The sequence below is a fragment of the Nesoenas mayeri genome (assembly GCF_963082525.1).
Source record: "Nesoenas mayeri genome assembly, chromosome: 4".
Lineage (NCBI taxonomy): Eukaryota > Metazoa > Chordata > Aves > Columbiformes > Columbidae > Nesoenas > Nesoenas mayeri.
In genome coordinates, this window is record NC_137540.1 from 35,841,644 (window position 1) to 35,856,536 (window position 14,893).

A 14,893-nucleotide genomic window follows, 5' to 3' on the forward strand; every position below is an offset into this window, starting at 1 on the left:
CTGACAGCTGCACTTAAAAAAAATCTGTAGCTTATGGACACATGAGTTGCAATTTCTTACTTTTCAAGAATTCGGGCATATTTAAAAACAACGCTACCCTTCAGATGTTTCAGATATATTTAGTTGACACAGCTGTCCAAACATTCAGGCTCCACTGCAGTCACATGAACGTGTGTTACCACATGAGGCTTAGATAGTGAGTGCTGTGATACAGCTCTATATGCTTCAATTCAGATAATACATATAACTCAGTTGATAACCTTTGGAAGTGTATCTTTAAGAAGATAAATAGCAAATGGAACTTTTAGTAGTAAACAGGTGAAAGGTTTCTTTTTGATTTCTGTAAACAAAATGACTCACTCAGGTCTGTTTCTACCTTCCCAGCCATCCAATTTAAAGAAAAAAAAAAAGGAAAAAAGGTAGTCTTGTCACGTTGGTTTGGCATTGTCTGTTAAACCTGTTCTCTATTGCACTTTCTACACTTCCACTTTCACTACACTTGCTGACTAGTTGAGAAACTACTTCACAAACAGTCACATTCCATACAGTAACAAGTTGCTTTGCTGGATCCATTTTCCTTGTAGAGTTTTCTTTTTTGTGTGTTTTTTTTTTTTGTTTGTTTCTTTTTGTTTTGTTCTCGTAACTGAAAAAAATGCACAGTCATTTCTACTCTCTTTTAGCATTCATAGTGTAGAAAACACTACACATTATTCTGCAAGAAGAAACAACGCTGTCTCTGTCAAACTGGCATGGCCTCAGATGTCGTTTCTTCAGCTGCCGGCTGAGAGTTTGTACCTGTCTGTGCTACTGGCACCACCACCGCCTCCTTGATGTCTGTGGTCTGGGTGCACGAAGAGTTCTTCTCCTCCATTTTTTTGGCGGTGTCTGGGCAGTTCTGAACAAAGATCACTCTGTTGTAGGCTTTCAACCTGCGCCACAGCTGCACGTAGACCTTACACTGCACGTACATGAAGACCAGGCCCCCCGTGAATCCAATGGCCACCACCACGAGTTTTGTCCAAAATGGCCATTCAAGGACACCTTTGAAACAAAACATTTATATTTATTACCATTGTTACACAATGTATAGCAAGTACTGAGTATCAGTAAAGCATTTTGAAAAGATGCCACTTGCTAAGAATCACCAGGTATGTACACACTTTCGGGGTAGTTGTGGTTCAAGTAGGGAACAGCAACTGTTTCCTATCCCATAGGCCAGACAAGAAACTGCAGCTGCACTCAACAATAATAAGAAAAAAAAGAATAAAAATCAAGAATTTCAAATAAGAAATTGAAGGCCACTCTCCTGAAAGAAGCATAATACTTGATAGCATCAAAACCAAACCAAAACATTTTACTAGTCTTCAATAATATCCTCATATTCAATAGCTTGCTTATGCAAAAATACAAGTACCAAACCAGAGATAACAAGATACCTAGAAACATTATGCACATTTTCAACAACTTTTTTTTTTTTTATCTTGCTAGAAGCATAACACTGGTTAGGGTGCCTGGAACACCAACATTTACAATATTATTACCTGGTCCTACCTTCATCTTGGAAGTCAAGGTCTAGTGAAAAAAGCTAGTGTTCATAATTTTTTTTCCCTCCAGTGTTCACTGTCTTTTTTCCCAGCATTCCCATTTAAAAAGAGATAATGAAAAGGGTGAAAAGCAAACTACATATATGTCTCTCCTCCTCTTGCCCCTGCACGCACATGTTTAATTCTGTAAAAGTACTTCCCCCCACCCCCAACCAGCAAATTTGGGGGCAAAAGAGTTCTTTCGCTAAGGCTTGCTTTTGCATGGTCTAAGTACCTCCGAGGCATCTCTTTGTCCATTTTTTTGTGTGAAGAATCATCCCTTATATTTGGCAAACAGTTCTGTACAAATAGTAAATAATTTTTAAGCCTATGAGGATTAACATGATTCTTATGCATTCTGTATAACGAGAAAAATTCATGTTAGCTATTCTGTTGTGTAAATTCAGTTAATCCACAGACACACCTTTCCCCTTTTTAATAAGCAGGTTGATGTTATAAACCAAAGTTCCAAACCATTCCTAGTCCTGTCCTCATGGCCATTTTTTTTCAGAGGAAAAACGGGGTTACCCATTTAGAAAGAATGCAAAACAAGACCTTGTATTATACATTTGTCTGTGAGTTACTGAGGCTTGTTACCTATACCCATACGCAAGAAAGGCAAGCGTCAGGAGTATAATTAAATGTCTAACTAGCAAGGCACAAGGCTCTGCCTGTTTTGTTTGTATAACTTCATAGCACAGCACAAAGCTAGAGACCTTTGTCCCTCTACTCTCTAATTCTCAGAGGCAATTCAGAACAAAACTCAGAAGCTTCTTTTGCTCATCATCATCATGATAATATTTAAGATTAAATTTAAGAACAAACAGATTAGAAATGGAAAACAGTAGTTCAGTTTGCAATATAGTTTCCACATATGGTGCAGTCCAAAAAGAAACCTACTTATGTTATACATGCATTTTGTTATGCATGTCCAGCTGGGTTTTCAGTATCTCCACAGACTGAGACTCCAAGACCTCTCTGTTCCAGCATTTGACCATCCTCACAATAAACACAACTGGAATAAGGACATTCACAGTGACATTCTATTCAAAAGGCCACAGGAATGGCTTTCCATGCTGCTTAAGTCTCCCACAGTCCCCACTAACACAGCTGGACCACAGTCTCTTCGAAGTTTGTATTAGGAAGATATTCTACAGGAAATCACAGTTCAAGTGGGTAATATAAATAAATTTCTGGTTTTTGACCTAAACTTTCACTGAGCTGTTTGAATTTGACTCATCTTTTTGTCTGAGCTTTAGAAATATCTAGATAATGGGAGATTAACCTAAGAACAGCCAACAGGCTAGTTAAGCTGTTGTAATAATTACACTAAGTAGAGGTCTCTCCGCAGGGGCATAACATAAGCTTTTAACACTGATGCATTCATTAATTCTGCATTAAAGCATTTGATGTAGCCACGTATCACTGAGCTGTTACTTCAGAACAGAATGTGACTGGTTAAACAGCAGCATCTCACATCCATCCATTGCATTATCAGCAAGATTGAAGAAGATAAAAGATAGTTACCATTATCATTGCCTTGTTTAATTTCCTCAGCAGTTCTGTCAATTAAAACATACAGTGACCAAACAACACAGGTAATTGCAATTACATGGAATGTGACTGAACAAACTATTTTCCTCCTCTCACTCGTTGTCATCTGTAGTTTCTCCCACTGCAATAAAAAAAAAAAAAAAAAGAATAATCAGACTTGTCTCTTTCTACCAAAAACACATGCTGTAATAGAAATAGCAAATCCTTTTATTTTGATAATACATATTGATAATACATATTGCATTAGTATGTGCATTGGTCACTCTAAAATTCACAATTATCTCATTTTCGTGGATTCAGAGGAATGAAGAGTTCTGTTTCTGTCTGCTTGCGAATGACATCTCCAGTCACTTCATTGCAATACAGCCATAACACTTTAATATACAGGTATACACTGTATATTTATTTTAACTTTACCTGACGTACACTTCTGGAGATAAGAGAAGAAAAAAAACTCAAGAACAAACATGAGCTAGTAATACTTAAACTATTCTCAGCTATTCTCAGTTGCTTAAAATTAGAGGAATGCAGTGTGGAACAGCTTTCCCATAGAATAAACACATAAAAAATGCAACTACATCAAGGATTAAGTTCAATAAACTTGCAAAGACTGTTATGTGGAAATGATCATGAGAGCACAAACAGCCTCAGTAACACAAGAAGGATCTTCCAGGCATGTATTTGTGAGTTATGGCACTAAATCCTAGCTTAAGTTAAAGCTATTTTAAAATGAACTAGGCTATTCTCTGCATTTGAACAATGCAACATTTGAAGTGATTTTTTTTTAAATCTTGCTTGTGAAGACATTTTTTTCAGCACTTCTTTAAAATAGGACCCTTCTGTACTAAAATGCTGCCTTTGAAAACAGATGAAAGAATATGACATTTAAAAGCAGAATGCCTCAATTCTGACGTATAATCTCAGCCCGTGGCCAGCATCTGGTGACTGAACCAAGTTCAAACCACAATACAACAGTGCCACCGCTCTGCAGTTGTGTGTACGCAAGACTCACCTGGGGCTCAGCATCCTCATCCCAGCATTGACCGCTGCAGGGTGCTGAGGTGGTGTCAATTTACTTTGAAGGTATGTGTTTGGCTTTGTTTTTCTGGTTGGGTTTTTCTCTAAGCATTTTTTTTTTTTTTTTAAATTTTGTTTTGATTTGGGGAAATCACGAATTTCCCAAAATTATTGCTAGTGTTGGAGATGGCATCTCAGCTAGATGCTTAGACTAGACTGTAACCTGAACTGAAAGGGCCAATCTTCTAGTCTGAACACTATTTGCTGTCTGGTCACATTTCTACAGAGCACAACTGCAGTAAAAGCTGAAGGAATATCAGTGCAATGTTACTACAAGGGTTCACTCTCAGAAACGCTGCTTCTTGCCATTAGTTTTAGAGCAGTACCTACCAGTCCAAACAAATTTCTTTCTTTAACGGCAACTAAAGCTTGCACATTTCAGAGCCGTTGCCTCAAAACACAATCTCTGGAGCATTTTTTAGCCCTTGCCAGAATTTTACAAACACAAGGCCTTAAAAACTGTTCAGGAGAACTGAAATATTTTCTGAGCAATACAAAAAGGGACAGAGCTATCAGCTACCAGCTGATACCTGATTTCAATTTCTGAGATGCACTTAAGAGTGAAAAGTAAGCTTGCTGGATTTCATATAGCAGTCTGGAAGAATGAGAGGCATTAAAAAAAGTAATAAAACCCAAGAATCTTAGGTTCATAGTGATTTACGTAGGTAGTATTCAGCAGTCAGGCCAGACAGACTGTGGCATTATCATATCATTTACAGTTACCAGGTTACACAGCATTCGACCTGGAGAGTTTCATCCTTTTTGCAGTGAAAATTCAATTCAAGCCTTGCAACAAGCTTGCTTTCTAAAGCAAAGTTGTCTTTGTCCAGATGGAAGAAAGGATTTTACCTTAACCCTTCACTCAGCGTTGGATGCTTTGTGGGAGATCAATGCTGGACGTAAAGAAGAATAAATTGTGTTCTTAAACAGAATTTTTCTGTCATCTCAACTCTGATACTGCAGGTTTGGTCTACTGGAGAGAAAATTCTGTTCTAAATTTTCATTGTAATGTATACCTGTAGTCTCATTATAGCCATTTTACTCTCTATAACATACACAAAAACCTTTGAGTATTGATCTGAATTCCCAGTCAAATGAAGCTTTTTCATACGGAATTTTAAAGTCAAAGAAGAAGAATGCTGGTACTATTACTCTAAGTGTAAACATTTTGTAGGTGGAAAATAGAAAGACAAAACCAACCAACAGGCAGGATAGGTAAATAAAGGCACAACCTCACAAACGTTTGCTGAGATTTACAAGAAAGGTGTATAATGAGAGGAAGCTAGCAGAAACAGGCTAGAGCAGGCATTTCTTGCTGACATTCCATGATCAAATCCAGCCAGAAGGCAAGTCAAAGCCTACGGGTCTGGCCCCTTTTCTTCTCCCACAAGCCAGCACACCTGGGTGTCTATTCTGTACACACATGTGTTGCCACACCAGAAATAAGCTCCATGGCAGGAGAACGGGAGTGGCCAGAAGAGCATGGGTGGTTATGGAAATGGAAGACTGTGCAACACACCCCAGACTCCCAGTTGGCAGGACCAAGATGAGGTTCCTCCTGCTCACACGGACAGGTGCAGGGGGACCAGGGAAATCTGATTAAACTTTGCGCTGTACTCCTGGTGATCCCTGTGGTAGCTGAGGTAATTTTCCTGTTCTACTCACGTATTTTAGGTTGGCTGAACAGAATACCATGTGACTACTGTCGATCTCTACTAGACAAGTGATGTTAGCAGATAAGCCAGCAATTTAAGTTGCCCTGGAGCAGAAAAGTGCGATTCACCATTTTAGGATTGTCCTGGTTTTGTTAAAAACAAGACTGGTTCTCTTTTAGTGATTTTTCTTTCAGCTACGTTGTTCTAGGTGGCTGTACTTTTCTGAGTTTTAGCCTGCATATTTTTTTTTTCAATAGGTTTAAAGTGAAAATTTAACTGCTAATGTTAGTACAGACTTGCTTGGATGAAAACACAGTTACGTGACATAAAAATTGCTTGAAAATCCATTACAAAGGCTATGAGACAACACTATATTGAGCAGTGAAAGTGTCAGCCTCTTTTATTTGTGTTTTATAGTCCAGGTCTCTATATGACCTAAAGCTGGGTGAGTAAGTTTGGCAAGTGCTACCATACTAAATGGCAAATTAATGCCTCCTTAACCGCTGAGAAATTCACCCCTGCTGTATTTTGAGGCTTCTGCAGTTCTGATGGCTCTTTACATTTGGTACCTGATGGCAAGATAAAAATAAATTGCATCACATTTTACTATCTTCATCAGTGATCTGGAAAAAACATACAACCATGAGGCTGATGACACTGTGACATACTATGGATAGATTATTAGATGCCACAAAAACCAGAAAAATAACACAGAAGTATGTGTCCAGATTCAATCTTCCTTGGAAACTTACATGTTAATACTCCTAAGGTGTTCAAGAGGCTGGAGGGAGAGAAAGAAATGGAAGACTAACAGCCAGAGGAGACATTTATAGTGACTTGCAAATTATTGAGTCACTAAATTGATAAACACTGTAGTTTTTGCTCAGCCTCCTCTGAAGTGCCCCTTCACTGTTGTACATACGATTGTCACCACCCACAGATTCCTTAATCCTGGCAGCAACATATACACAGACTGCAAATCATCACAGATGCAAACAGTTTAATGTCCTGCAAATGCAAGCAACTGCATGAATATCATTACACCCCACAGAACAGGTGTGCTAAAACACGTTGTAAAATCTGACAACCACAAGACCTTTTACACAAGTCATCAAATAAATCTGCAATGCAACAACTGTATCTCCAGAACGCCTGAAATCTTCCCAGCCCCTTTTTTATTTTCTGAATAAGCTTTCTGAAGATGTTTGCACTGTGCTCTGCAAACCACTGGAGGGTGGTAGGAGACTGTCGACCTGCTTCAGAGGTTCCTACCAAGAAGTCAGAATGAACTGTCAAAGGAAAGAAGCTGAATTGTAAATGTGATCAGAAACACTCCTCCTAACCTAACTACTAGTTATAACTGCTTCTAAAATATGATGTGCATCTCAGCCTGAATTTCTATGCTTTACTGCCAGAGAAGTGCGTAATCATCTTGAAAGTGGCAGCTGTAAAACTGTACCCTGCTCTAGGTTTCTACCTTGTGTTTTGTGCTTGTTTCTTAAATACTATCTTGCTCTGAAACTTAAAGCAAATGGTTACTGATTTCATAATCCACTCTTGAAGTTACAAAATGTAGTCATGAGTCTTCTGGGGAAAGAAAAAAAGAAGAAATTAATGGCGTGCTCACAGGGAACATCTCAATCATATGTAGCCAACCACTTCCCTTTCCTGTAACACAGTCTGAGAAAATCCCTTGTACTTATTTTAAAGGACCAAAATTTGCCTCCTTGTGTGTAACTTCTACTAAAAGCTTGGTTAATTGATATGTGACAAATAAATATGGATATTTGTTAATATCCTTTGAAAATGGGTTGTTAGCAGATCTGGGGATGCTGCTTCATATTGTACAGCCTCTCTTATAGATGAAAGTAGATCTGCAGTTTTAATTCCCTCCCATATATTAAGCTCTCTGCAAAGCAGTTTCATGATGGCCCAAAGCAGAACAAAAAGCTTCACATTGCTCACACACAAAAGCCATTACCACACGACAGAATTACACTCTGCAAACTTTGCTGCTTGTATTCTTTTTCCCCACCTTCAAGGTGTAGATTTACTGTCTGCTTGCCCCCAATTTGTGTCTGCATGTTGCCTCCTGCCAGTGGTAATCTTCTGTCACTTTGGCTACAAAATTTTGCCTACAAAGATTTCCTGAGCCAACTCCATATCTACTGCAGGTCTGCAGATTCACAACTTTACAACAGAAGGTCTCCTGCAGGGGCTCATCACTGAGGATGCCAAATTGAAGGTGAAGTTAACAGGCTGCTTTGCAAAAATGCCATGAATGCTTGGACTTTTAACTCCTGGGTACTTTCAGAAGTCCTGTTTTTAAAAATTGCATGTAAAGAGGCCTGACAGAGAATCTGGTGTGGGCATGACATTGCTAATAATAAATATTTTACTTGTTTTGACATGTATCAAAGAAATGACAACAAATGTAAACAGCACCCACAGCTGGAGGGATCCCACCTAGAGCTAAAACAATCATGCAACATTTTCTGAATTCTTTCTACAATCTAAAGAAAGAATTTGAGCCAACCTCTATCTTGAAATAAGCATGCCTGCAAAAATGAAGGCTGAAATTATTTACTAGGGGCTGTTGTAGTGGCTGCATTCTGCATGCAGTCTAGGAATACACAGAAAAACATCTTTCTTTTCTCAAACCAGGCCTGAAAGATTTCGGCAGCACTTTCGAAAAAAAGTTCTTAAGAACTGGAGCAATGTACGATGAAGTGAACCGAGCAGTGAAGATACGTCAGGGGTCTGAACATGTAGCTTACAGTTATTTATTTTCTGTGGTTTAGGGACAGTGTTCTAGTCACTTGTTGCAGTATTAATTGGCTCAAGCTCCACAGTAAACTGGTCACTACTATCAGCCTACCAGCTGGAGTAAAACAGCTGCAACAGTAGTTTGCAGGAATGGAATTTGGGCAGGGGGAGGAGGAGGAAGAAATAATAGTAAAAGAGGACAACAATTTGGGAGAAGAAAATGCCACATGCAGATTCGAAGTGTTGACCAGAAATGAGACTTCAAACCTTGTAATTTGAATAAAAGCATTTTGGGCCACCCTGTGCCATCTAAACAACCTGTGGTTATGGCCTGTGCCTGAGGGCCTGCACCTTAAAGAAGGACCAGCCACGCTTCGCTGCATCCTTCTCCGAGTAGAGAAGTGCCCCTCATACCGTCCAACAGAATATGCCAGTGCTGATGCCTGAAAAGAGAAGGGTTTGAGCCACAAAAACACCTCCTCTGATTTCTTTTCCCCAAACACATCCAAAGCGTGTGCAGAGAGGAAGAACTGAGCAGGTTCACAGAAAACATATAATACATATTTGTTGCAGAGAAGAAACTCTTGTAAGGATAAAAACTAGAAGACCAGAATTAGACACTTGCTACATCAGCCACTGAGCACAAAAATAAAATAAATTTTAAAAATCCCATGTTGTATGGTGCATCATATGGCCATATATACACACAACCTTACTTTGATCTAGTTAGCTTATTAGATGAGCTGGTACAAATCCTTCTCTTGCAAACCTGTCCGAAGTTTACTTAAAATCTATTGCTGTCCCCAGGTGGCACTAAACAAAACCTTGTTGGAATTCATATGAAAGTCTGCAGTGTATTTTAAAGACCTATTAAAAGTTTAAAAGTGAACCAGAAATGGGTGCGAGTCTAAAGTCAAATACACTTTCAAATTCACTTTTATGTGTGATATGCATGCCTAGAGTAATAAAAGAACTGCATAACGACAAATCTCACTTTGATAAACACATTAAAATTATCATTGGCAAAGAACTAATAATTCAGTTCTATAAAAATCAAGACAGTGCTATATTTCTTATTTAATTGACAGTTAAAAGAGCTGGCCTTGAGTAATATAATCGGTATACACTCTTCACAAACTTACGCAATTTTTAACTGTGTATGGTATCAATTAGTAGACCCTTAAAAAGTGTAAGATAGGGGTATTAAGTAATTTGAAAAGATAATTTCTAAAATGAAGTAGCTGTTTTTGCAGTCTGGAAGTACTATTGAGAATACTTGTCATTTATGAACTAGAACTTCAGTACTTGCATCCTAATCATCCCAACACAGACTAAACAAAAAAACGCTGTGCTTTGGAAATACAGGAATAGCCAGACCTCATGTCCCTCTCATCCGATGCACTGTCTCGGACAGAGGCCAACACTGGATGCTTCAGAGAAACATGCAAGAAACTCTATGGCCAGTAATTATAGTATAATCTCTCCATATTGGGAGCTTCTTCCTAGCTCCCATCTGCTAGAAATTATTTTACATCAATATATAGAATGCAAAAGTACTCTACAAAGTGTTTACTTTTCAAGCATCCTCCTTGAATGCCAAAACATTAACCAATTCTTTATTCGGAGGTCTACATGATCAGCTTTCAGTACTATCATGAGCTTCCCTTTTACAAGTGCTGTTTCTTTTCTTGTCTTGTAAGCTATTTAAGAAAAGGATCGTTATTTCCTAGCACAGTGCGCTTCAGCTACCTTACCTAAAAAGAAAATCTTGATGGATAAGCTGCAGGTGAAACATTAAACCACAAGTTAGGAGCAAACTATCACCATAATGCAAAAACTATGGGGAATGTCTGGTACTAAGAACAAGAGGCACACATCTAGCTGCCTGGGAATATGCCTTTATTACTCAAAATTCAGAAAACAAGCTACAAGTGGGGCAAGCCATAAATAAGCAAGGAAAAAGGGTATAGAATCTATTTCTCCACTAACTTTTATCACAGTTAGTCAAGAACAGAAGCAGAGGCTACTGTTACTTGCTCTCCCTACAGCATTTCTATAATCTTTCTATCTAATCGAAAGGATCTAGTTTGTGCATCACTTTTATTCTCTTTGCAGTTAGTCATCTCTCTCCTCTGTCTACTCTGTCTTGCCAAAAGAGTAGCACAATTAATTGAAGGCATGACATTTTCCTCCAGTCACTAAGTAGCAAATGCCTTTAAATGACAGTCCAGCTCTCTAAAAACAATTACTTAGGCACCAAAACAAAACAAAACAAAATAAAAAAAAGAATCAATCAATCAAACAAACTACCATACCACAAACCACAGAACATAATTTTGCTGCAAGGCCAGTTAAGCTGAGATTTCATTTTCCAACCAAAGCAGGTGCGGATGCTGCATTTTGTGGTATGTACTATATGGGCAATACAAGAGCAGCCATGACACACTCTCAGTGCTGAATTTGAGATGGATTTGCTGGAATCAAAGAAACCACAAGTCCTTCTCCCATTGCAGCAGCCATAACAAACCACCTCCCAACAGTCTGCGCCAGAGTCTCTGTCTTCAAGCACCAAGTAGCATGTGCTCCCTTTGTACATCTGTGTGTATTTTGGTCTTAAACAGTGTGATGGATGTGGACAAAAGGCTGGGATAGCATGGTAGAAATAGGAAAAGGCAAGAAATTAGAGAGAAAAGTGGATATAGCAACATGCTAGAGATCAACATCCCTTTACATAGTCTTGTACACTTCTCTACTTTCTCTAGTCCCATCCAAGTAAACTGAAAATTCTGAAGAACTGTTCCTTTAGGCACCTAAGACATAGCTATAATATACAATCACAGGTTTGTTAGAGTTTTTACTTGAATCACCTTCTTTTTTCAGTATTCCTCACACTGCTCATTTTTCTTGATGTCAAATTGTCTAGCCTGCTGAGAAGTATCTCGAAGCACATATTTTGAAATTGGAGCTGATGAAATAAAACTGGTGACACCTGAAAAGCTACATCAACAAATATACTTTCTGTTTATTTAGCTGTGGTTATAAATGATGTACAGGGTCTTCCCCAGGAGTTACATTACAATACTACTTATTCTACCTTCCAACCTTGAAAATACTTTTCACCTAACTTTGCCTTCTTTTAGACCAGTGCAAGCATGAAAATTCTCATTACTGCCTTCTACTAAATGTGCGTGGTCTTTTTTGTATGCTGATCATGTTCTTGATTCTCCCATTTGATACATTAAGGAATTTTAGGTATTGGAAAGTGTGTTTAAATTACTAGACTTATAATTTGTTTCTTACAGAAGAAAAACCTAAACTGTTTACCTGGAGAACTTGCTGTGCAACCTGGCACAGAGAAGCATATATTACATCCCTACAGCCCAAGGCCCTTCAGCATCATGTGTAGCAACAGGAATGGAAAGAAGTGTAGCAGCAAGCGGAGGAAGGAAGGGTACAAAGACACCTTCACATGCTGAAGAGTCTTACGGGAAAAGGAGTACAGTTGACTGGAAATCCAAGTCTCTGAATGAAGAGTAGCCATTTAGTACTGCTGGATGAAGCTCAAGAACATTTTGTGTATCTTTTGATCTCATTTTCTATCAGTCACTTTTATAGATCAAAGGTGCTCTTAACAATTCTTCCTCCCCTTCATCACCCACTAAATCAATAGTACAAGTGAACCTGAACACTTGTTCTTTTTTATATGGTCATTATTTTCTTCCTGAAGTTGTAAGAGCAATTGACCCACATTGTATAGAAAATGTAATGCTACTTCTGAACTTCTTTGAATAGTTACAAAGATGTGACTTGGTTTAAATGTCCTTGAATATAAAAACTCTGATATTTTAAAATACATTGTTGTTTAAACACATCTAGAGACATCTTATGTTTGCAACTATATATACATGCATATGTCTGAATTGCCATATAATCAAGATTTAAAAAAGGAGCTGACATGCTTCATTATCTATAAATATGTCTTTAGCCTGAATACTGATTTCTCAATTAATAGCTACAGCTACCTTCTCTGCCTTTTCACTTTTCCCACAAGAGAGACTCTTTTGATCCAATTAAATAAAAATTAAAAAGAGGAAATTTGTGCTGAGGAAAGGCTACCATAATTAACACAAAACTGTAGCCTAGTACTCTGGCAAAGAGCTGAGGGAAGCTATTCATTCTGAAACACCTCCACCAAATGCCATACATTCCAATTTTGCCACATACATATTGGAGAAGATGAATAAAGATCTGAACAACTCTTGGAGGAAAAGCTTCTTTTATTCCAAGTAATTGTAATAAAACGCTACAGAAATAAAATTAAATTAACACCAAAAATCATAAAGTATACTGAATAAACTGACTACTCTCCCATTCAACAACAGTTTAGATCAAGTACTGTAATGACATGTTCAAGAGAACTTCGCTATGTTCAAGAGAAGCCATTTATTGCATGTGTTGCACTAACAAGAAAGAATCAGCCTGTGAACTAGAACTCGGTTCACACCATTCTCACATCAACAGGTCCCAAGCAAAATAAACTTGAGGCACATAACCGCTATAAAATTGTATGTATTAGTTATGTAAGAGATTAATACATACATTAATCAGGTCACGAATAGCAGCCCACACCCATTAGAGCTGTTAAAATCCCTAGCTTCAAAATTTAACAGCAAAAATGGCAATTTTACAAAAATCCATGAATAACAATGACTGTTTTAGGTCAATGCTTGGTTTGATTATGCTCTTTAAATTTTATATTACTAGCCATACATTTTGTGTCAGGGCACCATTTCATTTACAATTTCTTTAGTTGTAAAGCCAGTATCAAGAGATTCTCTTAATTATTTTCAATGCTTCAGCTCCTCTGTTATAACTATTGATGAGGCCAAGCTGTAAAATGGAACACTGAAAGGGCTGAAATAAAAAATAAAAAGGAGACCCTAAGTTCTAAAAAAATACGTCAGAGGCTGATGAACTGCAGGATGGGATGTGAAGTAAAATGGAAGTGAAACCTTTTGATGCAAGTTGCATCTGTAAAACAGCTCAAAACAAACTGTTTCAGCCTCCGAAGGCACAGAAGGATGTGTACCTCCCAGAGCTTATGTTCATGGTTTTGTGCAATAGCCGATAACAACACTGATACCCAGAGCTGGACAGTCTCCTGAATTCCCTTTGCTTTTGTAAAGTACCCAATTTAGTTACTAGCAACTAATTAAAAGAGGAAACAGTTTTTATTTCATTTTCTGGTATAAGAATTTTTGTTTGCTTCTTAAAAGAATGCAAGGTCAAAGCAATGACAATAAAAACACCTTGTTCCACCTCCAGGAAGGATGCTGCATGTGTCCCAGCAAAGTATCACAGTAAGACAGCCTTTGCAAGCCTAAGAGTATATTATGATTGTTTCAAGGTACGAGGCACAAGATGTCAGAATCTCTCATCAGAAGTCCATGGGAACTCTAACAGCTGTGTGAATAAAAGCTGCATTGAATGGAAGAGAAAGAAATATGGAAATGGAAAGCTACTCCAAATTCTACCGCTGTGAGAAAACTAAGATCTATTATTCTTGTTATGGCACAAAATGCAAACCAACAATACTCTGTAAAGTACAACACACTATCTGTATACAGATAAGTTAGCAGTACTGCTGTATTACTCTCTTTCAAAAACTAGGAAGACAAGTGTCTGAACAAAGTAGTCCCTTGCATCCTCAAAACACCACAATAGGATATAAATGCTATAGAATTATTTTTACTTTAAAAGCTTTAATAAACACATTCTCCCTTGAGCACAAAGTTATTCACCCTAATGACATGATAGCCAATAAGAAAGTAATAGCTTTGTGCCTTTGCGCATACTGGTGAAGTGTCTGACCCCACATATTACAAGCAATGATTTGAGGCTGGTGATGTTTTGAGACAGCTTACTGGAAGAAAGAAAACGCCAGAGCAGGTTGCCTTGACAACACTGTGTAGCTGCACCAGAAATCAAAAGGAAATGTAGGATCTTGTTCTATCTTAAGGACTGCAAAGTATTCACCAAACTGGGTTAAAATGGAACTAATCCCTGAGCAAGTCAATGTCACCTGACCTATGCAATATTAGCTATCACTTCTTATCATGAGCCTTATTGAAAAATTGATGAAAAAGCCAGATGGTTCATACTTTACAGCACAGGGCAATAAGACGTAAAGAGAAAGTGATTTTTTTTTTTTTAAGTTTTTTTTTTTTAGTTGTTTGTTTGTTTGTTTGTTTGTTTGTT

The 14,893-nt window shown here is 37.9% G+C and overlaps 1 protein-coding gene across 1 annotated transcript in view; it reads right to left on the bottom strand.

The window, feature by feature from the left end:
• Positions 1–577: 577 nt before the first annotated feature.
• Positions 578–14,893, bottom strand: part of MARCHF1 (membrane associated ring-CH-type finger 1) — a 160,111-nt gene continuing 145,795 nt past the window's right edge. Inside the window, exons 6-7 of the mRNA XM_080344224.1 lie at positions 3,111–3,258; positions 578–1,041 (exon numbers count right to left, since the gene is read on the bottom strand). Of these exons, the coding sequence (XP_080200350.1) occupies positions 740–1,041; positions 3,111–3,258 (450 nt within the window). The 3' untranslated portion in view covers positions 578–739. The remainder of the gene's footprint in view (positions 1,042–3,110; positions 3,259–14,893) is intronic.